This window comes from Peromyscus maniculatus, chromosome 3, assembly GCF_049852395.1.
Source record: "Peromyscus maniculatus bairdii isolate BWxNUB_F1_BW_parent chromosome 3, HU_Pman_BW_mat_3.1, whole genome shotgun sequence".
Taxonomy (NCBI): domain Eukaryota; kingdom Metazoa; phylum Chordata; class Mammalia; order Rodentia; family Cricetidae; genus Peromyscus; species Peromyscus maniculatus.
Genome location: NC_134854.1, coordinates 68,755,224 through 68,782,902, shown reverse-complemented (window position 1 = coordinate 68,782,902; position 27,679 = coordinate 68,755,224). Strand labels below are relative to the sequence as shown.

Below are 27,679 nucleotides of genomic sequence, written 5' to 3'. Positions count from 1 at the left end.
TGGCAGTAGAGCTCCAGTGCTATGCTCTCTAGGGTAAACCTGCAACCAATGACATCCAGCACCTCACTCTGAAAGCTGACAGGCTCTATGAGGGTTACCTGGATCTTCCCAGTGTCTTATACACAGAGCCATAGATGATTTGGGATCTACTCAGGATGGAATTCACTTTCTGTGAATGTGGTCATGACAGTCATTGACACCAAAGACACTTTTTGCATTCTGAATGTCCTCTTCTCCTCTCATGACCCTATGGTATGTCAACTCTGACCTTCTTAAAACTGATAGTTTTTTTTTTCTTCAACCTCTCTTGGCACCCTAATACCACATCAAATTCTGGTACCTCATATTGCCTTTCTCTTTAACACGATTACATGAAAAGCTGAACTCTTACGGTGGTCAAACCCAGATTGTCTTAGCATTGAATCTTGGTACTCTAAGGAGTGACAAGGTTGTGTTCCAAGTACACAGAGCAGGACAGTTAAAGCGTCAATGTGCAGGTGCTCATTCAACCCCCTGTCTATAGCTTGAACCCCATGCTTTCTAACAGTTGCTCCAGCCGCTGTGCTAACTCCAGGACTCTACCATCAGATTAAAAACATTCCTCTGTTGAAGTATTATTTAAAATGTTCAGATAAATGATTTAACTTACCAGTCAAGGTTAGGTTCTGAGGACCACACTTTAGTAGGTTAAGGGACACTCAGGCTCTTTGGGGTTGATAGTGGTCACAAAACAGAAGCAACAGAAAGTAATGGGCACATCTCATGACCACTAACAGCAGACCTCTCAATCTCCTACATGAGACCCACAGATCTAAGCTGGCAAATAGAACATGGCTATCTCCACAGAGGAGACTTTGGAACAGTCTGTTCATGGAACAGATAACTCACATGCTGAAAGATTCCTGGTTTCCACAGTGACATGGGATATGTATCTTTGAGATCTTCACAATTGTGATTTGCGACACACAAGCGCTACATGTTTTTTTTTTTGTGTGTGTGTGTGTTGAGTATGTCTGTGTTTGTGAATATACATCTATGTATATACATACAGGCACACACACACATCCATACATTATCTACATCACTAAAATATTATTTCTGCTCAATAGCTGAGCAAATGTTTTATGGCTCATTGGAAAAATCCAGAATGAATCCTTCTGCCTTCTCTTATTGAATAGCATTACTGATTACTGCTTTCCAATTTTAAATCATTTGAAATGGGGATAGCATATGTTAAAATAAATCTGTTCTTTTAAAAATTTAAGTGGAAATATCATTTTAATTTGGTTCTCTGAGGCAGGATTTAGTCTTCCCACGAGAACTCACTAAATTTGAACCCAACTACCCTCATCCTTTCTGCTTCCCTGTCTTGGTCTCTCTGTGTGGGAGGAGTAAGGGGAGGCCAGGGTAGATTCAGTTGTCCCCAAAACAGCTCAGTCCCATCTGAGTGGCCTCCGAGGCACTTGAGTAAATATATCCCACTCACATTAACAGACATGCTATTTCCAAACATTCTGGGGCAGATTCTACTGTACTTAAAAAGAGATTAAAGCCTGAGGAGAGGACTCAGATGGTGAAGCCCTTGCCACACAAACTTGACAACATGAATTTGGATCCCAGACTCAAGATGAAGCCAGACACAGTCATGCAAGCGCCTGTGATCTGAGCACACCCTGCAAGGAGGTGAAGGGGTAGAGAATGTCCGGAAGCTCATGGGTCATCTATCCTAGCACACATATGCAGCAGTAAAAAGAGACCCTGATCTAAAACAAGATGGTCCTCTGGCTGCTACACAAACCATGGCATGTGCATACCCCAACACACACCATGTGTATCCCACCCCCCTACACTATGGTGTGTAAACCCCCAAACCTACATACCACAGCATGTGCATAACACCTAACCCCCATAAAACCCACACAGAATCATCCAGAATCTTCAAGAAGATTTAAAAACCAAAGGTCCAAACAACTCATTATGCATATTCATCTATTTCACAATGGTTTTTAGAAAGCAAGGAGAACCATACTATCAACTGGGGGAAGAAGGAAAATTATTGTTTACCTTTTTCCATTTTTAAATCAATTTGTGATGATTCTCAGCATAGGGCAGTTATTTCTCCCCTCCCCCCACTGCATGAATGGTTCCCAAATTTCAGGGCAGGTGGAAAAGGGTACCTGAGTTTGGCTTATTGAGAAGAAATTGATTTTTCACCATGGCAGTCCACACTACACACACTTTCTAAGCAAGCTGGAAGCTGGCCTCATATCACCACCTTTTGGTGTTAGGGTGTGAGGTAACCAGTCCCCAAGATTATGATGACACCAGGAAGGCCAGGTGTTTGTAAGCACAGCCAAATAAGCCAATAACAACAACAACAACAAAGCCAACAGCTAAACCACAAGCAGTGCACCTTCTCCCTAAGGACCACTGGAGCAGATTTCCCACAGCTCCCATGGCTCCCCAACTGCCTGTTCTACCAGCAAGAAGGAACAGAAAGAAAATGAGCAGTTGAGTTCTGCAGTCTTCACCACAAACTGTTTTGGGTTGTTGTTTGTTTGTTTGGGGAGTGGTTTTGAGAAAGTCCTCTAACTTTTTAGCCCAGGCAGGTCTTGACTTGTGGTGATCCCCCTGCCTCAGCCTCCCAAGTGCTGTGACCACCACACCCTGCTGCATAGAGCTTAAAGAAACCTGTATATAATGGAGGAATAAGACACATTTTATGCTATTTTACGTTTTGTGTTGGGCTAGTTAAGATTATTGTTCAAAAGACTTTAAAATAGCATGCATGAGCATGTTGCATATGGGAATGTGTAGTATGTGAGCATGTGTAGTTTGTGTGTGTGTGTGTGTGTGAGTATGTGTGTATGTGAACATGTTTATGTGTACATACATCATTTTAAAATGTGAGACTTTGGCCTCCACCCATTTTGCTCTCCTCTCACTCACTCCAAGAACAGGCCACTAGGAAAAGGAGGAAAGGGAAAGTGCCCTCCGGAGTCAAAGCTGCCTTTGTATCTCAGCTGACAACAGTGTCCATTTCCCACAAAAGAACTTGGGTCAAGAGTAGGGTGCGTTCTCAGGCTCTAAAGGTCACACCAAGAGCTTGTGCATCATGCATAACCCACACCCTATTCAACACTGACATTCCTGTGCATGCTAAGACCCAGTAATATAAGAGAAAAATCACACAGAATCCAGGAAAGTTCTTTTGCATAAGTTGGCTGAACCCTGGGCACATGATCCCTGCTTATACTGTGAACAGTAACAAGCATTCTCAAACTTATGATCTATAGCCCAGAAAAGCCCAGCGAGCATTAATGCCATACCTAGTAAGGGAGGAGACTATAATAAAAGGAGACTGAATTATGAGATGCTAATTTGGGGTAGAAGTATTTCTTTGAGGAGCAGATGTTGCACAGGATGCTCATGAGGAGGAGGACTTGCTTTGCCTGCTCTGAACTTGTCCAGCTTGGCTGAACATTAATCCTTGCCCAAATGCTCACACTGACCCCTTGCCCAAATGCTCACACTGACCCCTTGCCCAAATACTCACACTGACCCCTTGCCCAAATGCTCACACTGACCCCTTGCCCAATTGCTCACACTGATGAAGACTTTTTAGATTTCTAGTTTTACAAAATTTTCTCCACGGGAGTAACAAAACTGTATGTGAGATCTCTACATGATAGGATAAGACATTCACCTTTAAAAAAAAAAATGAATGTTGGGAGATGACCTCCAAAGAGAGAGAGAGAGCTCTCACTAAATACAAATTTGAAGTGTTTCCAAATAGTTGATGGTTCAGTTTTTTCACATATTGTCCCCCAAAGATACTCTTGGCTTTCCCGGTTCTGGGGGGCAGGGGGGCTTTCTTTCTTTGCCTTAACGCTGGCAAAAGTGACCTAAGGACAACCTAGACCCATAAGGGAAACCGGGTATACTGTCAGTTAGCCGAGGCAGCACCAACTGCTCTGCCGACCTGGTAGAGTCTCCCAGAGTCTGCTTCAGAGACCTCCTGATGCCAAGGGAGCATCAAGGGACAAGACAGCCCTTCAGACCCTCTAGGAAGAGAACTATAGTATCCCCAATAGTCAGGCATCCATTCCCCATGCATGCCAGAAGGGAATCCTCTTGGGGCAGGGACAGCTCCTCTTCCTGTAGGACTCCAAGCAAGCCTAAGGGTCCCCTCTGCCCTGCAAGTCACCCAGGCTCCCCTGCCTCCTGGCACATCCTCATTATTCAGGGCAGTGTGCTCTCTGCCCTGGGGAACACAGCCTGTCTCCCTCACTGACACTTGGAGGAAGAGGGCAGGGGGCAGGAGGCATGGGAGGGGGAAGCACCTTTACCAGGTGTGCTTGCTTTTGCCCAGTCTTAGAGCCACAGCAAAGTCCCTTTGCAGGGTCTCAATCAGCCTGCTCCATGGATGCTTGCTATGTCCTTTCTCCCCCAATTACAAAGTAGTTGGGAATATTCACAACTAACACAGGTTAAATGAGGCAGCCCCAAAGAGAGAAGCCTTTGTCCAAAGCTGCTTGGGCAAGTCCACCTTGCTTCTCAGTTATTGATAAAGCCAGGGTAGCCTTTAAAATAGAGGAGGTGGGGCAGGGTGTGCTAACCCCACACATCAAACCTGGGGGTTAGAGCTCCAGACAGCCAACAGACCAGATATCTCCTCTCTCTCTCTCTCTCTCTCTCTCTCTCTCTCTCTCTCTCTCTCTCAATCTCTCTCTCTCTCTCCTCTCTCTCTCCTCTCTCTCTCTCTCACTCTCTCTCTCTCTCTCTCTCTCTCTCTCTCTCTCTCTCTCTCTCTCTCTCTCACACACACACACACAAGCACCCCACCCCCAGCAGCCTTACCTGATCCTGTTGCTGTACAGATTTTCCCGAGGCGCTGGGTTCCTTGGCGGTGGTCATGGTCTGTCTTGGCAATCACCACCCAGAGACAGGAGGAGTCTGACTGTGACTTTGGAGGCACCAGAGTCGCAATGGTAGGGTGAGGAGAGCAATTCTAGTCCATACTTCCGAAATCACCAGGTTTTGGGGGGGCGGTGGGGGAGGGAGCTGGGAAGAGCAGCCTTAGTTTGCTCTTTAAATGCGAAGAGCAGAGACAGGCTCGACAGAGGAAGATGCTGCTGCTCAGTGGGGCTTCTCCAATTAGCCACAGCCTCTGCAATCGCCACAGAAACAATAACTGCTTAGCAACCGGCAACTTGGCGGCTGGGTGCAGGCAGGGGCCCGAGCGATGCGCGCTGCTTCCCCACCGCCTCCTGGCCGCGGCCGCGCAAAGGCGCATGCTCCGGCTGTGCTCAGCCTGGCTAGGGCTGGGGCGGGGGCCGCGGAGGGGCGCGGCCGGCGGACGCTACGGAAGAGCCCCAGCACCGGCAGCCTTGTCATTGCATCTATCAGGCACCCATCATGAATCCAGGCCACCAGGTCCCATGGTTGAGGCAGCTGCTTGCAGCAGTACTGGCACCATGGTTCCCACCTGGGTAGGGGGGCTCAAGAGGGATGTCTTTTTTTCCTATCCTTAGCTAAAAAATGCGGGTCATTTGGGTGACTGGAGAGGGCAGGCCTCCCTCTTGTTGGCCCTGCTGGGTTCTGCAGTGACTGGGATGCTGACTGGTGTACCCTTGTCTTTCTTTACAAGTCAGAAAACTTCGGTTTCGCCTTTAGAGTGGATGGTCTCTATCAGACAAAAATCAACCAAAGCCGAGAAGAGCTCAGCCTGTGCGGCGTCCATAGAGGCCACAGGCTCTCTGCTGCATCTGACCACCGAGAAAAAGGGCCAGGCAGCATGCAGTGCCCCATGGTCCGCCTGAGACCCGGGCTTCCATCTTGGACCCACCAGGGCCTCCTACCCACCTGAACTCTTGCTTCCTGCTCCTGCAGACACCACTGTAATACTGAACATTGTGCCAGAAACTCGCAGGAATCAGGGGTTAACCAAGGATTTCCAGGTGGGAATGACTTCTGAACCAGCAGAGAAGCTTTAGGGTGGGCAATGCCGAAGTCTTTCCCTCAGTCTTGGCTCTGCTCTCTGCCCTCCCTCTGAGAGCATCTCCTTTGCTCTTGGTCTCTGGTTCTCTTCACTCTCACAGGCCCTGGCTACAGGTAGCCACTTACTGGAAAGAGCCTGGCTACCTGATGATGTCACTAATGGCCACTAATTACTTTAGGAATTATGTCCTGGGGCATGATTTTTGTTGTTAGGTTTCCACTTAGCGGGAATTTCAGAGACACTGTCCTGGAATCCAGTCCCTTCAGGAGTCCTGAGCCCAGTCATTTTACAGGAACAACGATTGGTCATTGACAGGCAATTCAAATCCTGGCAGATGCCTGCCTGCACCCTGCCCCGCCACCCCCAGCCCCAGACTCTGCTGCTCTGGGTAGTTAGTTGATAATGATTCCATAACTTTTTTACATGATAGCCAATAGCTTATACTGTTTGGCCAAGAGGACAAGAAAAAAAGACTGTGGCAAGCTTGCCACTCAGGAGTCCTGCTTCAGTCTGTCTGTGTGCATTGAGTCAGGTGCCTCGGGCCCCCCACCCCAGCACTGGCTATGGCTAAAATGGCGTACAAAACACCTGTGTTATTTACCATCACAGCCCTGTTGACCAGAGTGCTTAGAGTCTAAGTGATCACGATGCTGCTGAAAGGCAGGTGCAAGACCTTGCCTCTAAGGCAGACTCTCGGAAGGGGCTTTGGGCAGTCGCAGGCTCCTGTGACTGCGGAAGGTGCCCGCCACAGCCTCATTGCATCCCTGATCCTGCCCTGGAAGCCACTGTGGCATGAGGTCTCTATGCACACTTATTCTTAGGTCCAGTAGCAAGGCAAACAGAGCCTTGGGAAAGAGGAGCATGTAGTGGAACAAACGGCCACTCTTGGCCTGTCCCCTGGAAACACCTCAGCCCCTGAGGACCTCAGCCAATCAACAGAATCAGCAGGCCTTGCCACACACTGCAGTCTCAACACAGTTGTCTCCTGGAGTTTTCTCTTTAACCAAAGCTGCCTGGTACAGGTTAAGTCTTTAAGTCACCATCTACGAAAGGATTCATTGCTCCCTCAGAGGCTGTGAGCTGCTACCCACAGACAAGAGCAATAGCAGAGCTGAGAGCTAGTCATTGTCCCCAGGGCCCTCAGTCCAACGGGAAGTGGTCCCCAGGGATGCTGAGCTATGCACCATGAGCATATAGGAAACTCCCTTCGGGCTCTTCCCATTTCACTTCTCAGTAAAGAGCTCAAAATAGAATGATACATCTAAATTGAATATGGTTATCATATACAATTTGCTGACATTTGTAAGATGACAGAAAACATTTCAAAGGGATTTCTGATGGCTGGCCAGGCTTCGCCCTCTCACCCCCTCATCCATCAGCTTTGTCCACAGGAGTCATTATGTGGAAAAGTGCTGAAGTGAGTATAAGTGGGGGGCCAGCCTGGTTGTTCTGCTCAGAACTTCTCCATGCGATTCTCTGGTGCCGGGTCCCCAGATGCTAGCTTCTTTGTACACTTGACCTTGGCTGTTTTTATGGGTGAAAGAGCAGAGAGTCCTGCCTTATAAGAAGCTGCAGGTGAAGCTACGCAAATACAGGGTAAATCTCACATCCCTGGGAGGTCTCTAAAACATCCTCAGAGAAACCAATGGTGGTTGGCTGCTGGAGGAGAGGGCAGAGGGGCTTGCTAATGAACAGACATAATGACTCAGTTTTGCAAGATGAATGCATTTTGAGATCTGCGGTACAGCACTGAGCCTGGAGTTGACTGCCGCGCCACACAGTTAAAAACCTATTAGTGGGGTAGATCCCATGAGTGTTCTTGCTACAGTAAGATGAAAAGGGGGTGTCTTTTGTTGATATTTTATAATTAATCACAACCTCTTGGTAGGAGAAATAATGTACTTCAGTTCGTGCTCTGGAGTTCAAGTCTTTGCAGATTACTATGCATGCAGAGAACCTCTGGCCAGGTCAAAGCTATGTCGTCCCATACGTAATTACAGGTACCTTCTTCAAGTGTTCCTTCAGAGATGTTAACAGCCAGCAAAGAGAGCATGTGTGCCCCACAAGGCAGCAAGGCTGTGCAGACCAAAGATGAAAACTTACCCTGTCCTTGGTGTTGAATGGCAGAGCTGAGATTCACACTCACTTCTTTGAACTCTCCTCCCCACCCAATACTTGCTGGGCTTTTTAGAAACATTGCCTAAGTTCCTGAGCCGGAGATCAGCTCCAAGTTCTCCAAACAAGAGTTGGCTCCTTTTGGCTGAGCCTGCTCCAGCTTGCTAGGCAGCAGGCAGCCCAGAGCACCTTGCTAAGATGTGTCTCTGGTGTCAGGGAAAGATCCAAGGTGGCGGAGCTCAAGGCCCTTCCAGGAACACCTTGGAGATTTCATGCTGATCTCAGCCCTTCCCTGTGAGACCTGTGTCTGTGAGGGGGCACCCTTCTGTTCCACAGGGAATGGTTTTCAAAGTAGCCAGTAAACATACATGGCAAAGATTGCACAGTGCCCTATCGGCAGGCTCGGCGTGCTACACACTGACTTGGGAGTGCAGAGCCAGAGACCTCTTATTTCCCATCCCAGCTCCACCAGCGCCCCTCAGATCCCTGAAGCCAGCCTTGCCAAATGGACTTGTGGGCTTCTAGCCACCTTCTCCTCCAGATGTGTGTGAGTGGGCATTGGCACTGACACAGCCAAGGTTTGCCCGTGGCCTTGTAGTCCTGGGATCCCTCTGCTGATCCCAACAGCTTCTCACATTTCTCATTCCCACACACCTACCCCAAGGAGCTGAGCCGCCACAAGAGCTGGGTGCCAAGCCTCACTCAACCAGGAAGTGCGCATTGAGCCTGTATCTTATGCAAACAGCGCAAACTCCATTAAGAGGGGGCACAGGAGGCAGAGATGCAGGTGTCTTAGTGGTGAGTTGCAAAGATTTTGAACATGTAGCATTTGCCACCTGCCAGAGAAACTCTTCTTAATGAACAGTTTCCTGAAAATATAAATGAGTGGGGAGCAGCAGGCACAACCAACTGATTGAAGCAGTCATCCGAGGTCCAAGGAAACACACATATCCCACCAACACTGAAAACTAGCAAGAGGGATGGGGTCCTGGCAGAGCTTCCTGACCCCCATGTGCCAACTGTCACTGCTGACACCCTCTCTGGAAGAGTTGGCCTCCAGTGGTGGAGCTGCTTCCCGCCCATCTGAAATCATGGTTTGGGTTTGACCTTGAGAATCTAGTTCCTTAAGTGCCAACCTTCTGTCCTGGCAACCACTCCATCTCTGTATGCCTGGGTGAGGAACCATGGATGGTCCAGACAGAAACAGCACCTGAGGCTTGGAGATATGAGCAGGTAAGAATCACAGGGGAAGACACAGGAAGCAGCAGTGAGTGGACCCGGACCACCCAGACCAGGAGACCCCTGGTAAGCCTAGCCTAGGGAAGACGAGGTCTGCTTGTGTCAGGGTGACCAGGAAGCTCAAAGCCCTTTCTCCAAGCTGGTGGACACCCTTCTCCTGGGTCTGCTTTGCGAGCCCATGGAGGCTTCCTAGTGAGAATTTCCTCAGGGTCAGAGAATCTGAGCTCGCTTTACCTAGCAGGGCTGCATAAGGAGATGATTTGGCCACAGACATGTTTACCAGGGTTTGGAAAGGTCTACACTTGGCTGTAGAGGGGGAAGTCTTTTGCCTCTCCCCTTGGCATATTATTAAAAAGTCCTTTTGAATAAAGGATGAGGTGGCTGAGTATTGACCCAGGTCCTCCCAAAGTTATCCTGTGTTTCTGTCTTTCTTCTCGTCAGCTAGGTCTCTCTTTCTATCTAATATTTCCTCATCCCTCTCTCCTCCACCTAAAAACCCGTCAAAAGGTGGAAGTCTACTTTCCATCTCCTAGCTTGAGAAGCCTAGCAACCAGGTTCTCACTACTGAGGACACTGAACTGAAGGCCAGAACAAGACTGAACCCTAGGTCATTGGCCTCACCCTCAATCCTTAGGTGGAGGTGAGCACAGCCTGAGGCTCTCCTGCCACCTCCTCTGTTTTTGAGTTTCCTCCTGGGAAGACCAGTCCTAGCAAGTGCCCTATGGTTCTGCCTATTGTCCAGGGTAGATACTCAGAGAAGACCCATGTCAAGTTTCAGGAAGCCAGGCCAGCTTCTTACTCTTCGAGGGCAAGCTTTGACCACCATTTGCTAGACTGAAGGATGCAATCTTCTTTCCTTAAGAGCCTGGCTGGTGCGCTCCTTGAGCCAGAAGTGGAGCAAGGGCAGGGGGCTGCACTCAGGTGATTTGGATTTGCTTCGTTCTCAAATTGTTTCTCTATTTTAAGAACAACGAGAAGAGTGTCCTTGGCACCCACAGTCTTCAGACTCGTGTGGTGAATGAAAAACACCCCTGGCTTCTTTTCAGCCAGGAGCAGCACCTCTCCTGGGACAAGGAAGAAAGAGACAGAAAGAGGGAAGGAGGCGGGGGTGGGTGGGGGTGGGGGGGGTAGGGGGGTGGAGGTGGTCCTGGCCTAGGCCGTTGATGATCATGTGCTCTAAGGCCTGCTTCCCCAAACCTCAGCTTCCCTTTCCTCTAAGTGAGGGAGGAGACAGCAAAAATCATCATCAACACACACACACACACACACACACACACACACACACACACACACACACACACACACGGAACCTCCCGGTGGCCTGCATTTCCCTAGCACCTGTCCTGTCCTATTTGAACTTCATAGTAACCCTGAGAAGGAGCGGGTTTTAACCCTGTTTACAGATAAGAGAGTACAGAGGGAGTGGTTCCTCCGCCAGGGCTCTTGCTGATTGTGAAAAAAAGGCGCGTGGGTTTTTTTTTTTTTTGTTGTTGTTGTTGTTTTGCACATTCCGTCTCTATTCCCTAGCTTCCCACACTCTGTGCTGGCACCACACTCTTTAGGTTATGTGTTCCCCAAATTACTCTCAGCTAGAAACTGTACCCATGAGTCCAAGTTTGACCACCAAAGTCCTAAAATGTTCCATTTTGCAAGAGGACTTCAAAAATCAGCACACACCTATGTCCGGACCCAGACTTTGGAGGGAGCTGCCTGATAATAATGGTGTTGATTCTTGCAAACCTCATTTCAGAATCCTCAGGTTTCAGTCCCAAGTCCATTCATTGTCTTCTGCCTTCCCCAGCTGTCCCTAAATGAGCTCATACTTCTTAGCACATTTGCATAGCCAGGGCCTGCTGGCCCCCGGGCAGGGCTGCGCACGGTGGCTGTTCTAGGCAGGGTAGCATGAGCTCCTCTTCGGGTGCCTCCTGCTGCTGGGTGACCTTGGCGACGGCAGTGCGACAGATGCCTTGCTTATGATTTTTAATGGCTCTGACTAAAATTTCTGGGGCTGTTCAGTCAGCTCTGGTTCGGTGCCAGCTGTGGAACAAGCCCTCACACTGTTTGGGGGACACATGTCAGGGCTGGTTCAGCTATCACTACTGTCACTCTGGGCTCAATGGCATGTCAGGAAAGATGTCCTTAAGGAGCCCCCAGAACACATCCTGTAGGGCCTCACTCATGTCCTGGCTTTGCAGGCCCTCTGTTCATCTATGTGACCCCTGGATGATACCTCCTACTGTCAGGAAGATTCTTTGTCCCCAGTGTAGGAGGATTTCCCCAAAGTTTTATTGGAGATGTTTTATTTTTAGCATAAAATGATTTAGAAAGCAGACACAAGCAGATAATTTCCAGAGTAGGATCAGTCGACACAATTCTGACTGCCCGGCTTTGCCAAGACACATCTCAGTTGGCTTTGGAGATTGGTATGAATGGAAGTGTATGAGCTGCTTCAAGTTGGAAGCCCATGAATGTGACAGGGATCTAAAGCACTTAGCATGGCCTCTAGGAAGGTATGGTCTAAGCGAAAGCATTCAACATAGGAGCCCAAGAAGCAGGTCATCCCCCCACGGTTCTCACCAGTGCCACACACACAGGCTTCCCTCTGCTGGGCTCTTACCCACCCTTTGCTGTCCTGTTCAAATGTCCTGCCTGCCCTCAGCCCCCAGAGGCTTAGTCCCTCTCCTCTGTGTTTTCCCATCATGCTTTTTGTGTTCCCTGCAGCATCACTGCTCAGCTGCCTGGATTCTTGGCCTGGTTTTGAATTCCTCTGCACAGGTCCAGGTAGGGAAAGTGCTCTGCACCCATGAAAGGCACCAGTGTGCAAGTCCTAATAATTTCTCAATGGTAAGTCCCAGTCCTCTCTCCTGCCGGCAGGGGACAAGCTATGGAGCCTGGCTTTCTGCTACTTAAAAGGCCCAGCAGTGGACGGCCAGGAGGAAAGGGTAAAGTGACAAAAATATTATCAACCAGTGACACTGAAGGGCCCCAGGATATGGCTAGCTGGAGGTCTCTTTAGGGCTCAGCACATAGGAAGCTGAGTGTCAGGAAGAGGGCTCTAAGGTCAAATTCAAGAGGCCCCAGGAGAGGTCAGACCAGGCCACAAGTTCTAGGTCCTCCTCATCTGCAAAGGGGAGGTTCTCAAGGACCTCACAGGGCAGTCTATGAATGAGAGAGAGAGAGAGCGAACAGGAGGGGGCAGCACTGCCTTGGCTGCCGTGGAGAAGACAGCAGGAGGAAGGTAAAGGTTGGAGGACCCTTCCGGAGGTTTCTACATCCCGCTGGAGAAACCATCCCACATGCAGCCCTCAGGAAGGGCCTGAAGGAATGGCCTTGCCGTGGCTGGGGACTCCAGCCTCACTCCAGTCCTACCTCAGCCTTCAGCACGGCGGCTCCACTGTGACTCCCCTGTCCCCAGTTACAGACCATTAGAGCCCAGAACTCCACAGTTTGCCATGTCAGGGAGCCTCAGCCCACACTGCCACTGCTCCAGTTCCCAAAGGAGAAAGCGTGAAAGGAGGGATGGTCGCGAGAGGGAAGGAAGCGCCTTGCCCGTGGCATACCAAAGAAGAAACCCCTGGAAGATATTCCCATTATTCCACCCAGTCGGCGTGTAAGTCAGACACGCAGTGACATTCTTTTTAAAGCTCTCTTCCACTAGAAACTATGACAAGTGGAAGGTCTCACAAATTAGAGCTCAGCCCTTCCCATTAAACAGACTTTGTGGGCTGGGGAGATGCTGGGTGGTTAAGCGCTTGCTATGCAAGCATTAGGGCTGGAGTTTGGATCCCCAGCACCCACCAGGTAGGCGTGGCAGGCAGCCTGCAATTCCAGTCTTAGAAGGCAGAGAAAGGAGGGCCCCAGAGCAAACTGGCTAACGAGAGAAGCATATTGATGAGCTCTGGGTTTGATTGAGAGATCTTGCCTCAATGAAATATGGGGCGAGGATGATTCCCAGCATTAACCTCAGGCCTCCACATACACATGCTTATGTGTGCACACTTGCCCACATTCGTGCACACACACACACACACACACACACACACACACACACACACACACACACACACACTCTACCACATACATGTGCCCACTCTATGTCCTTAGAGCAATAGATGACATAAGAAATGTTAGCTTTCTGTTACAATAGCAAAATACTTGCAAAAATCAGCTCATAAAGAAGAAAGGTTTTCCTTGGGCTCACAGCTTTGGGGTCTTTAGTTCATGATCACTTGGCCCATTGCTTTGAGTCTAAGGCAGAAGGTGGAAGCATACAGCAAAGCTAACTGGTCATCTCATGGCTGGGAACACCAGGCAGCGAGGTGGGATGAGAGTTCCATTGCTTGCAAGGACACATCTCCAGTGCCCTAAGACCTCTTCTTAGATGCCCCTCAAAGGTTCTACCATCTCCCAATAACCCCAGCCTTAGGCACATGGGCTTTGAGTAACAGTCTAATCCAAACTATGCAGGATGTTAGCATCTTTACTAGACGTCCCCCCCCCCCAAAAAAAAAACCCAAACAAACTAAAGACAACTACTTAGTAGGGACTAGCACAAGCAAATAGAGATGGCACCAGAGACAACTGACAGGCTTCATACTGTGAAACTGACTTCCTCTCTTGCCTATTGTGGCAATTAGCATGAAGAGAATAGAAGAAGGGAATGTTGTGTCTCTGACTCCTCGTGAAGGTCTGACCTTGTAAGCAGGTATGAGACACTGGGAAGCTCTGTACTGCATTCTACACCAGCCACAGGGACAGCACCTGGCCAAGCCTAGGGTCTCACCCTGTCCAAAGCCTCTCTCCTCTTCCTAAGGGCTCGGACTAGCTTCTCCTGGAAGCCTTGTGTGAACCTGTGATCACGTGCTACAGCTCCACTCCACTCCCCACCTCCCACACATCGCTCCGACACTGTCTGACTTTCCCTTTCATCAGGCCCATCAATAAACTACACCACTACACTGAGTCAGCCTGGGTGTCTAGCAATTGAGGGCAAGTTCGCAGAGCACATGAGGATCATGGTCAGGTATGTCAGTTTACACACAGGCCCAAGTGAATGCTGACAGAACTGTAGGACATGGGTCATGGTGTCCAGGGTTCAGTCTAAGCCATGCTGGAAGCATAGCTTGGGAAGGAGGCAGGATGGACACAAAGACCAGTGGTCCCTCTACACCAGTGTTTCTCAACCTTCCTAATGCTGGGACTCTTTAATATAGTTCCTCATGTTATGGTGACTCCCAACCATAAAATTATTTTCATTGCCACTTCATAACCGTAATTTTGCTACTGTTATGAATAGTAATGTAAATATCTGATATGCAGGATATTTGATATGTGACCTCTGTGAAAGGGCCATTCAACCCCCCCAAAGAGGTCATGACCCACAAGTTGAGAACTACTGCTCTACACCATCTTGGTAGGATGAGAGGTGAAACCCTTAGTTGATAGTGGAAGGGATAGGTTACCAACAAGGTATCAGGTATCAGGGATACTCAACTTGTAAATGCCATCTTTGTGGAGATTTCTAAACCACAATTAGGTTTTTATGCTCTGTGGTTATTATCACTCATAAATCAATTGGAAACAGACTCAGCTAATGGAAGGCACTAGCCAGCATTTAGAACCTGTTCATGGGTCAACTTGGCTGAGCTGCATAGGGGAGTAACCGGAAGGCAGAAAATCATTTCTAGACTGTTTCCTTCTTCCTGGACCTCTTCCTCTGCCTTTAGGACCTCATCTCTCGTTAGCTAAGGTGTAGTGGTCTCCTGACATGTGTGAACTCCTACTGACTCTCTGAAAAGTAACGGAGTACATGTGCTTGTTCATACTAGTGTATCAAGGGCTGATGGAATCGGCTTCTCTTCTCTGAGCGGTTAATATCATCAGAAGAAATAGGCAAAAGGCCTCTTGTTTGGTTGATTCTGACTGGAGACCAACTGCGTATCTCCCTCTTTGGACAAGATTGAGAGTGACTTCAGGGGTGTTTGAGCCAATCTGGGGGCATACGTTTCAAGTGAAGAGATGAAGGAGGCCAACCCTACCCTTCCTCTCAAGAAGAGGATTCAGAAGAGCTAAGAGTAGATTACTTCCAGTGATACAGGTGAGGCTGTGGGGACAAGCAGGGCAGCCCAGGCTGGACAGAAACAGATCTAACAGTGATGACCACATACCAGCGGCCAAAGGAGGGAGAGAAGGTGTGCATGGAGTGGCAAGGAGATGGGGGAAGAGAGTAGGACCTGCTGCTGAGAGACACAGGGCTGTCCCACAGTCTGTAACTACCCAAGTCCCATTTTCTGGGGACTTCGGACTTACAGGAACCTCTTTGAGATAAGCAGAAGTGAACTTGTTGTGTGGAGTGCAAAAGGCCAAATTAAACCAGCTCTGACCTGTATTCAGGGGAACATGTAATTCACAGAGTTTCCTTTTCAAATGCAAGTTGATTCCCAATTTAAAGTCAGCTGGGAGTGAAGAACAGACCAAAGGTCACTTACAAATCAACATGTAAGGGTTTCCAATGCTTGCTCATCTCAATGACCTCTCTGTATAGAATCAGAGGGAATTCGGGGACATTTGTGACGGCAGCTGAACATATCCACTGAAAATACAGGCTGAGAGTCATCAAAAGAGAGAGGTTACTGTCATGTTTTGAGCTAGTTACCCATATTGTTTCTTTCTCACTTAATTTCCAAGCCTTTAATGAACACTCGGGACATGCCAGCTGCCACTGGACATTGAGGAACACAGATACATGAAATATGGCCTGGTTTTGAAGGACTCTTAGTTTGGTGGATATGGTAGTTTGAAAGAAAATGGTCCCAGAGGGAGTGGCACTATTAGGAAGTGTGGCTTTGTGGGAGTAGATGTGGCCTTGTTGGAGGAAATGTGTCACTGTGGAGGTGGGCTTTGACGTCTCCTTTATGCTCAAGCCACACCCAGTGTCTCAGACCACTTCCTGTTGCCTATGGGTCAAGATGTAGGAATCTCAGTTCCTTCTCCAGCACCATGTCTGCTTGCATGCCGCCATGTCCCACCGAGATAATGGACTGAACCTCTGACCTGTAAGCTACCCAATTAAATGCTTTCTTTTATAAGAGCTGCTGTGGTCGTGGTGTCTCTTCACATAATAAATAAAACCCAAACTAAGACTTTGGGGGCTAAACAAGGGAATAAATATAACTAGTCTAGACAGCACGGAGGTGGTTGTAAGCAGAACTGGAGGACTATCAAGCAGAGTGGCCTTGAACATGAAGGCTCTGGGTAGCACGTGGGGAAAGGCCAGTGGCTGGAACACCAGTGCAGGAGGTTCTCAGATGAGGGTCAGGCTGGACTCTGAGGATAAAGACACATAACTGCTGAAGGGTCAGAGTCTTCTCTGCAGATAATTGAAAGGTATTAGCTATGAAATACCATGGGCAAAAGGCCATTTGGAAAGGGCTCACAGCGGAGAGTGGGAAGCAGTGTGGGGAAGAGATCTCAGGTAGGGAATTTGCAGCAGTGGCCCAAGAAAGATGTAAGGAGCACCTGCGTCAAAACAGAAGGGAAAGAGCAAAGGGAGCGACTGGGACCTCATCAGGGGACCATTGAAAACCACAGCAGCTAGGCAAGCGTCTACTGCTTCCCTGGAGACATTCAGCTGCAGCAGACAAAAGTCTCCCCAAGGCCCAGAACAAGGTTGGCCAATTCTAGATACATTTGTCTTTCAGGTTTTTCCCCTGTCGTGTGCCCTTTCTCCTACCCCAGCACCAGGCTCACATAGGATAGTCAGGGATCTTGCCACAGTTAGACTTCACCGAGATGACCACGCCTCATCTATCTGTTACATTTTCCCATCTGCCATCACACCCAGCACCCTTTTCTCCACACTCATTGTCTTTCCCTCCAGTTGCCCATTGGCCCCATGCTCCAATTCCTAGTCAGCTTGGCTCCAGTGGTAAGCCTGGGCCAGGAGACCAGGGTTTGGGGGCGACATTCTCATGGGTGTCTGGGCTGGGGGGTGGGGTGCTGAGAGTATAGGTATAGAATTTCAGTCTCATTCTCTGGATATGTGCACAGGATGTGGCCCCATCTGGATCTAATCATCGTGTTCAGGACAGACACCAGTGGCTTGGGAGATGAGAGTCACTTTCACCTCCTAGCTCCCATCCCAAATGAGGTACCACAGAGACAGAGACCTGCCTGCCTTGTTTCCACCCATCACCTCTACCTGGTGCATTGTGGGTGCTCCCTAAGCATCTGAGGCTATGAAGGCAGGAGAGGATCGAGTCAGGTCAGTGGTTCAGCTGCTGGTGGTCCCCAACAGACTTAGGTGAGCACTGACTTAGGGGAGGTCTCTCATAACAGGACCTGCCATGGCATGGTCCCAGCACCCCACATACATGTCTATTCACCCCCTGCTGGGAACTGGAAATGTACAAGGCTAAGAAGTATTTTTCTGCCTTGGTGGGTTTCTGCTTTTTGTCTCCCACCCTGGCTGTGCTGGACTGTACCCCCTTCATGCCTCAGGTCTGCTCTGGCCCTTTTCATCTCCTTCAGGGGCCTCCTGCTGTGTTTGCTGGCTGTCCTAGAATTCCCCTCCCCATGCTCTGCCTGCTTCTCTTTCCTATGTCTGTCACTCTTCGGCCCTTTTATTCTCTGAACTTAAGCGAAGGAGTTGGGACAATGGCTAGTTCATCACAAAGTGACCAAGCCTGGCAACACACTCCTGATTTTAAAATAGCTCCTGACTTGTGTGTTCTGTGTTAACTGTTGTTCTGTCTCCGTGTAGCTAGATCTCCTGAAGTGTCCAGGAGGATATCAAGTCAACAGGCACAGGAACATGTGTCTGATTTTTTCCCCCACTAAAATATACAAGCGCTTACAGCAATGCCCGATGCACTGTAGCACTCACTAAATACCAGTGATGTTTGCAGGCCCAGGGAGTTCCTTTCTTGCCACTTGAAAAGGAAAAACCAAGAGACAAAGTGTCCAGTGGGTGAAGTAGCTCTGTATGACTCTAAGTGTTCCATGTGGACAACAGCTTTAGTACTTCATGAAGATGGGTATTCAAAGCTGCCTTGGCAAGTGGGCCAGAATAGTCTATCTCTCCCACCCTGAGGAAGAGTCACAGAAGTTGGTAGATGCACAGAGAAGTGGTGTTTCTGGCCGAAGGTCACACAGCTGGTCGGTGGCAGAGCAAAGGTCTTGAGTTTTATCTGGAGCCCTTTGAACGTTTCTATCTTCCCTCCAATAGGACTTCAGTAGCAGATACATTTTAATAAGGTCTACCTGTCCTATAAACCGGGGAAGAGGGTGGCATGGGGTTCCTACATCCCAGTCACATCTCCATGTCCCAGGCCCAGGGTGGAGATCTCTCCACTGCGGGTCTGCCCTTTGGGGCTGAGTCCTCTGCTGCTCATCTCCCTGTCTCTGGGCAGTGGGTCATGGAACAGAACAGGAATTACAGAGAACTAAAATTAAATTCATAAAGCAGGGCCATGCCTGCCAAGGAAGGAGCAGCCATGCCTTTGCTAGGCCTTGATCAGCAAAACGAAAGCAAGCCCATATCCTGGCTCATCTTAACACAGTGTAGTCAGTGGTAACTCCCCTACCCCTCTTCCTCCATCACTGTTTGTTGCAAAATTAGTGCATTAACAGGGACGCAGGAGGAGGTCTGAAGGAGAACCCCGAAGAAAAGATGGAGTGAGCTTTGGCCTGCAAGACCTTCAAAGGACTTTCCACCCTCACCCCGTTTACCACCCCCAGACTATTTCTCCTTTTGAAAATAGAGAATGCTTTCCTATGAGGGCACAGTCTCCACCCCAATTTTCCAAACCCAGACTTGAAGAAACCATGCCCTCCAACCAATCCCTGTCTCCCACTTTGTTTTGGTAAAGGCGCTAGGTCATAGGACCTCCAGGCCCCAGAAATAGTCACAAGGCAGAAGTCACGCCAGGAATGATGAGGGATGAAGAAAGAACGGAGTCACCTCAACCAGGAATTAACTGTGCAGGAAGCCAGCTCTGGAAGGCAAAGACTTCCATGTACTCTGCAGGGCTGAGCTCAGAGAGCTGGATGGACATAGAGGGGAAACCAGCCTTCTTCGAACTGCCTGGTAGACAAGAGATGCTGCAATAAGAGATGTCATAGCCATCTGGGCTGCAGAGACGGTCCTACCTGCATACAGGTGGTCCTGCCTGGGTACAGGTGGTCCTGCCTGGGTACAGGTGGTCCTGACTAGGTACAGGTGGTCTTGCCTGGGTGCAGGTGGTCTTGCCTGGGTATAGGTGGTCTTGCCTGGGTATAGGTGGTCCTGCCTGGGTATAGGTGGTCTTGCCTGGGTATAGGTGGTCCTGCCTGGGTGCAGGTGGTCCTGCCTGGGTAGGTGGTTCTGCCTGGGTACAAGTGGTCCTGGCTGGGTGCAGGTGGTCCTGCTTGGGTGCAGGTGGTCCTACCTGGGTGCAGGTGGTCCTGCCCGGGTGCAGGTGGTCCTACCTGGGTGCAGGTGGTCCTGCCCGGGTGCAGGTGGTCCTGCCTGGGTTGATTCTTCTGGCTAAATTACAGAAGTCTGACAAATCCTTCCTGGAGCAGATCTCCCCAGTGAATAGTTGCTGTCACTGTTGAAGTAAATGCCACATGTTCTGCAGCTGCTCACATGAGGACAAAATTCACACTGAGCCACATCCTCAGAAGTGATCACCTATTTACCAAGAATTTCATCTTAATAAGAAGGTGTAGAAGAAACACTGGACCTGAGAGATGGATGGGAGCCCAGTCAGAGAAAGGATAAGTCAGAGTGGCATCTGGCTCCATGGTGTCCATGCTCAGATACTGGCAACTGCAGGTCACAACACTTGCACAGACTACATGACCCTGAAGGCCATCAGGAGGGGGCTTGTCAATTTTTGCATTATCTGTTAAACAGAAGGAACCTGCTGGGTGGAGAAAAGAGCTGCCTCATGTGAAAGGAGGATGGGGCCTGCATCCTGTAGGGATGCCAGACAGAGATGTTTCCTCATTTGTCCCTAGATGATGGAAGATCCTGAAGGTGACAGAGCAGGATCCAGCCCAAAGTCTCCATAACCTCTGCAAAGAGCACCACCAACCGGAGACCAAGCCTTCGTACACACGGGCCATGGGAGATAGTTCTCATTTAAACTACCACAGCTCTCCAGGCCACAGAGAAGCTGCATGGCCCAGGAGAGGGATGGCATCTTCTGTTTACTGGGCTTGAGGTTATCTGCCCACAAAATCTGTTATTCGGGAGGTTTGCCTTACAATTCAGGACCTGTCCATAGCTCCCTGCTGAGAGGGGGAATGTACTCTGTGAGGTCTCTTCCTGAGACCTTGAAGACCATGGCCCTGCCCACCTGCCTGTGCTCGGCACTCTCTGAATGGCCTGCTATGGCCTGTGGCACTTGTGGCTTTGTCCCCAGGCTCAGTGTCCACCCTGGGCAGGCGAGGGCAGAAGCCCATGAATTAAGCATCACAACATGATGTCCTCCATGGTAAGGGTGAGGTTCATAGAGATGATGGGATTGCCTGGGGCTGCTGAGTGAGCTGCAGTCTGACTTCAGACCAAATCTCTCTCTCTCTTTGTGAACCCCTTTCACATTCCGTAAAATGTAAGTTCCCTTATCTGTTCCCTGGTTTGGGGGAAATGAGACCTACTCTTTCTTAATGTATGGTATACATACATTGTGATTTGGTGTTAAACGTCCTCCATAGGAAATGGCACCTGCCTACAAGAAGCAAGTTATGAGGGGACAGGCCTTGGGATTTCCAGCCTAGCCTTGCTTCCTGGCCCTCTCTGTCTCCTGACCCATCGAGGTGTAAGCAAACGTTCTCATGTTCCTAGTGCCACAACCATGAGCTTCTCCTGACAACAAGCCTTCCCTATCTTCATGGGCTGTGTCTTCAACCCACGGGACAAAATAAAAGCTTGCAGGGGCTACAGAGATGGCCCAGAGCACAAGAGCTCTTGGTGCAGAAGCGTGAGGAACTGAGCTCGGATGCAAGCACCAGGGTAAACTGCCAGGCATGTCTGGGTGTGCCCGTAACCCCAGCACTGTGGGCAACAGAGACAGGAGGGTCTCTGGACTTGCTGGCCACCAGCCTCACTGCAGGTTTAGTGGGAGACTCTGTCTCAAAGCAATGAGATGGAGAATGATAGAGCAAGACACGCAAAGGCCTCTCCTCTGGCTTCCACGTGCACACAAACACACACTCACACCCAAATAAATAAAGAAATAAACAAGACCTTTCTCACTAAATGTTTCTTGTCAGGTGTTTGGTTGCTGTAATGAGGAAGTAACTACTCCAGTATCCGAAGCTGAGAAGGCCATGCTGGGGTATGCACATTGAAAAAACAAAACTCAAAACAAACAAAACCACGACAAAACAGAAACCAAACCAGTGCTGTGAATTAATTCTATTTTCTTAGGGGTTCCCTTCAGTATGACAGGAAAAATGGATGACAAATGGGTCTTGAGATTGTGAGAGTAAATGAGTTTTCAGAGTAAACTCTCATCTTTTTCAGTACCAGGCAGTGGAACAGAGTGAAACGTAAGAGCCAGCCTTGTCTACAATGCTCTCCTCACAGACAGTGCTCTCCTCACAGGCAGTGCTCTCCTCACAGACAGTGCTCTCCTCACAGACAGTGCTCTCCTCACAGACAGTGCTCTCCTCACAGACAGTGCTCTCCTCACAGACAGTGCTCTCCTCACAGTCAGTCCTCTCCTTACAGACAGTGCTCTCCTCACAGACAGCGCTCTCCTCACAGACAGTGCTCTCCTCACAGACAGTGCTCTCCTCACAGACAGCGCTCTCCTCACAGACAGTGCTCTCCTCACAGTCAGTCCTCTCCTTACAGACAGTGCTCTCCTCACAGACAGTGCTCTCCTCACAGACAGTGCTCTCCTCACAGACAGTGTTCTCCTCACAGACAGCCCTCTCCTTACAGACAGTGCTCTCCTCACAGACAGTGCTCTCCTCACAGACAGTGCTCTCCTCACAGACAGTGCTCTCCTCACAGTCAGTCCTCTCCTTACAGACAGTGCTCTCCTCACAGACAGCGCTCTCCTCACAGACAGTGCTCTCCTCACAGACAGTGCTCTCCTCACAGACAGTGCTCTCCTCACAGACAGTGCTCTCCTCACAGACAGCGCTCTCCTCACAGACAGTGCTCTCCTCACAGTCAGTCCTCTCCTTACAGACAGTGCTCTCCTCACAGACAGCGCTCTCCTCACAGACAGTGCTCTCCTCACAGACAGTGCTCTCCTCACAGACAGCGCTCTCCTCACAGACAGTGCTCTCCTCACAGTCAGTCCTCTCCTTACAGACAGTGCTCTCCTCACAGACAGTGCTCTCCTCACAGACAGTGCTCTCCTCACAGACAGTGCTCTCCTCACAGACAGCCCTCTCCTCACAGACAGTCCTCTCCTCACAGACAGCCCTCTCCTCACAGACAGCCCTCTCCTCACAGACAGCACTCTCCTCACAGACAGCGCTCTCCTCACAGACAGTTCTCCTCACAGATAGTGCTCTCCTCACAGACAACGCTCTCCTCACAGACAGTGCTCTCCTCACAGACAGCGCTCTCCTCACAGACAGTGCTCTCCTCACAGACAGTGCTCTCCTCACAGACAGTCCTCTCCCCACAGAGAGTGCTCTCTGTAGTCATGACTCTGCATGCATTTAACACATTCACAGCAGAGGAAACAAGGAATTAAAACAGCATCACCTCCACACTGTGACAGTCAGAATTTACTGCATGGAAACCGTAAAACCTGGGGCTGGGGAGACAGATGACTCAGTTACTACCGCTCACCATACAAGCATGAAAGCTGAGTCTGGCTCCTCAGAACCCGTGTAAAAAGCCAGATGTGATGCTGCACATCTGTTGTGGTGCTGCATGTCTATAACCTCAGCAGGTCGGGTGGGTAAGAGAGTTGGAGAGACAAGCAGATTCCAGAAGCCAATCCATGAGCTTCAGACTCAGCAAAAGACCTCAAAAATACAGGTGGAAAGTGACTGGGGAAAGATAGGCAGTGTTGACCTTTGATTTTACCACACCCACAACCTGTACATCTGCATACACAAGTGGACATACATACCAAGAAGTACATCACACACACACACACACACACACACACACACACACACACACACACACGCATGCACGCACGCACGCACGCACGCACGCACGCACGCACGTGCGCGCAAAAACCCTATTATTTGTCTCTCAGTTTCTAATGGTTTATACTGTGGGCTTTCATATTTTTTTAAAAGTATTTCCTTGGAGAAACTTAAAAACAGCTCCAATTTTGCCATGTAACAAATATGTCATTTCAATGAACAATGTGCTCACAAATATGTTCCCAACACACTACAACCAACACCACAATTCTCAAAGCATCTCTGTCACCATGAACACATTGTTTTTTACCTATTATTTCCCCCCTCTCTCTATCCCCTGATGGCTTATAATCTGCTTTCTGTCTCATAAATGTATCTGTTCTAGATGTCTCATACATGTGAAATAGTACAATATTTGTCCTTTCCTGTCTGACTTGTTTCACTCAGCATAATGCCTTTAAGGTTCCTCCATCTTATAACACATTCTGGAACTCCTTTCACCTTTTTTCTGACTAATATTCTATTGAATAGATATACCACACTTGAATGTTTCTCCCTGTTGACTAATGTTGAATGTTGACTCCCTGTTGTTTAAAATGCTGCAATGAATATTGTTTGTATTCTTTGAGACTCTCTTTTTTTTTTAACCTTTTTGGTTCTTGAGCTATTTTTAATTTTAGCAATACAATTGTCTGGCTGAAATTCAGAGGACTCAGACACTCCTGCAAGTTTTATAGTTCTGGAAGGATCCAGGAGCATTTTACATCCCTGGGTCTATAAATGAGAAAACACAAATACCACCTCACAAGTACCTCATGGCTCTCTGGGTCAAGAATTGGTCCAGAAAGCCAAAGAAGAATAGTTAGAGAACGCACCTTCCTACTCTAGAATGACCAGCTGAGGAGATGCTTCTTGGCTTGGCTTTTTCATCTGTCTATCACAGAAATGCCTCCTGCCATGGCCACCTGACATACATGTCACAATGATGGAACAGGACAAGGGTTTGGAAACATCTGAACAGCAAAGAGCCATCTGATGCTTGAATTCTGAAAGAGCTATTCTGATGCCTGACACCTGCAAAGGGGGCAGCCATGATGAGAGCTGAAGTGCATCCATGACAGTTCTGCTCACCTCAGTCTCAGGGAACATGGGATCACCAGGACTCAGTCTACAGCACTCGGCCATCCACAATTTACTTTGGTGAGATGAACAGAACTGCCTCCTTGCTCAACCAGTGTATGCCGGATTAGTACCCAGTGCCTGCCTGTCACTGGGATTCCCATGCTACCTTGGTTTAAAGGGGCTGTATCCTAGGGCAGCCTATGATTTCTACTACTCATTACTGTTGAGCTCAAATGGAGAACAAGTTTTTTTTTTTTTTTTTGAGGAGAGGAGCTCTGCCTGGAGTGAGATTGTCCAAAATGGCTAAAGTGCTATCTCCCCCATTGCTTTGTCCATGCTTCCTGGTGATTATGGAATAAAGATGACCATGATGTCTGTGTCTTGGTCTCATGAGCAAGTGCTGTCTTCCAGGCCTCCCAGCAGTTACCCAAGTATCAAATCATTTACTCTATGTGTGTGCACCCACAGAGTGTGTGTGTGTGTGTGTGTGTGTGTGTGTGTGTATGTGTGTGTGTGTGTGTGTGTGTGTGTGCTGCAACTGCATCTGTGTGTCTGTACATGTGTATGTTTGTGTGTGTGTAGTGCACATTTGTGCATGAGTATGTGTACATGAGGGTGGTGAGTGTATGCATGTGTGTGTGTGGTCCACATCTGTGCATGGGTATGTGTGTATGCATGTGCATGCATATGGAGGCTGCAGGTCAGCCTTCCATGTCATTCCTCAAGCACCATCCACTGGCCGGGAGCTTGCTGATTAGGCTAGGCTGGCTAACCAGTAAGCCCTGGGAATCCACCTGTCTCCAGCTTCCCAGAGCTGCAATTACAAGTGTGATCCATCACACATTGCCTTTTTATGCAGGTTCTGGGATTGAACTAAGGTCCTCTTGCTTGCAAGGCAGGAGATTTATTGACTGAGCCACCTCACCTAAGTCATTTATTCTTAAAATAACCCTGTCAAGTAGGTGATAATGACTCTTATTTTGATGATTGGTAAACTGAGGCAAAGAGCCTTGTAGTACTTTGCTCAAACTTACACAACTATGCCATATCCAGGATCCTGAATAATGCAGAATTCATGTCTACACCCCCCTTCTCTATCTCACAGGCTGGTGATCATAAAAGGTAATGGGAAACTTGGAGAGTAGATTAGGTGATGAGGGCAGATGGGCAGGGCAAAGAGGCACTGGTCCCAGTCCAGAGACAGCTGCCTCTGGAAATCACTCGATATTCTGCAGCAGGATGGGAACCAGAGGCAGAATGTCAGCTATCCTGAGTCTGTAGATAAATACATTCATTGCCTCTGAGACTGGAGAGGTAAGTCAGCCATGTTCTGAGTCAGGACTGAACTGATTGCTGACCTGAGTGTCACAGGAACTTTAGCATTTGGGTGTGGCCCTCAAGAGTCAAGATTCTCTCTTAGTTAATCTCCCAGTTCAACCAGACATTTACAGTAACTTCTAATCCCACTGGAAAACCGCTCTGTATTGATCTACCCAGGCACTCGTGAGAGGTTTCTGTACAGCTTCCCTTCTCAGGGAAAGGCTGGTGCAAGCACTTTCCCTTGGGTGTCTAATCAGCACTTAAAATTTTCTTTGCAACACAGGAAAGCACACATGACTGCCTGGGCAGGAAGCCGCTGGGCTGCAGACTGGTCCCTTCATCTGAGTCTGTGGGGGGAGTTGTATCTGCCCACAGTGGATGTATCTCTCCAGAGGAGCCAGCAAGGAGGAATCTGAGTTACTCAGGTACACAGATCACTGTAAGTTACTGCTACTTCTGCCTTGTTACCTGTACACTGTTTAAAGAAGTCTGTGTGCAGACTGCCAGGGACATGTGCCCTTTCAGATAGCTGTAAGATGACCTTGGTGAAGTACAGTCATCAGATGGGACAGCCAAAGAATTAGAACCTGGCACAAGCTGCCATTATTGGATGGAAGCTCTGGATGCCAGTCTTCTTCCAGGCCACACACAGGTGATGTAGAGGAACAAAATGTCACATTATAAGTGTTTAGACCATGAAAGAGCCACTCCAGCCCTCAGCAGGGCTTCGTGACATACAGTCCTACTACTTTGCAGCCCTACTACCTTGCAGCACATCCTGTCCATAACATGGTGATGGACACTTGTACTCTGCAGATATGCTTGCTTTCTAATGATTCGGTCAGATTAGGTGACTTTACCATGCATGGTGTCACTGTGTGGGTCTGCATGCCTGTGGTGGCTCATAAACAACCTGGGAGTAAGTCTATGGAAGGATGGTCACAAGAGAGGCACAAAGGAAGACATGGCCTTCAGGATAAGGACACCTCTTAGCAGACACAGCTGACCATTGACAGATACATTCTGACATTTAAAACAGTATCCGTGCTGCTTAACAGCTAGCTGTCTGCTGTATCATCGCTACCTGTGGTCAAGTTTCTTAACCTGCTGATTCATTTGTGAAACTGGGATGAGACCGATTGCTTCTGGGATGGCTGTGAAGGTTGCACATTGATACAGACGGTTCTTGACTTAAGATGGGGCTACCTTCCAAAAAGCCCACTACCAGCTAACAATCCTCCAAGCTGAAATCTGCATGTAACCTGCCACCCTGGTGAAGTTCCTGGCTTCAGCAAAACAGCATACCATGGAGTGTATGTAGCTGCCTCCGGCTGTGATCAGAACTAAGGGAGAGCTGGTGCTTCCTGGTTCCAAAACAAGTTACATACCGACTTGGTGTGAAGCTAATGCCGTCCACTTGATGGGATCTGCAGTTACTCAAGAGTTACCCTCTGGGCATGTCTGCAAGGGAATCTCTAGACTGGGTTAACTGAGGTGGGAAAACTCACTCCTAATGTTGAAGGCACCATTGTGAGAGCCTGGGTCCAAGACTGTATAAAGAGGAGAAAGCCGAGCACCAGCATTCATCTCTCTCTGCTTCCTGACTATGGATGCAATGTGAACTGCTACCTCAGGCTCTCGCTGCCATGCTTTACCCGCCCCCTCCAACTGCAAGCCAAAACAAATCTGTAAGAGGCATTTGTCATGTTCTGTGTCATTGTTATGAGATATGTAATAGACTTAGGGAAAGGTCAACATTTAAATGTGAAAGAT

The 27,679-nt window shown here is 48.9% G+C and overlaps 1 protein-coding gene across 4 annotated transcripts in view; it reads right to left on the bottom strand.

Moving 5' to 3' along the window:
* Dpp6 (dipeptidyl peptidase like 6) overlaps window positions 1–27,679 on the bottom strand; it is a 790,869-nt gene that overhangs the window by 440,450 nt on the left and 322,740 nt on the right. The window contains exon 1 of one of the 4 annotated variants that reach the window (XM_042273277.2): window positions 4,861–5,311. The exons of the other annotated variants lie outside the window; for them this stretch is intronic. Within the exon in view, the coding sequence (XP_042129211.1) occupies window positions 4,861–4,917 (57 nt within the window). The 5' untranslated portion in view covers window positions 4,918–5,311. Of the gene's footprint in view, window positions 1–4,860; window positions 5,312–27,679 lie in introns of those variants that run through there. 4 annotated transcript variants of the gene reach the window in all.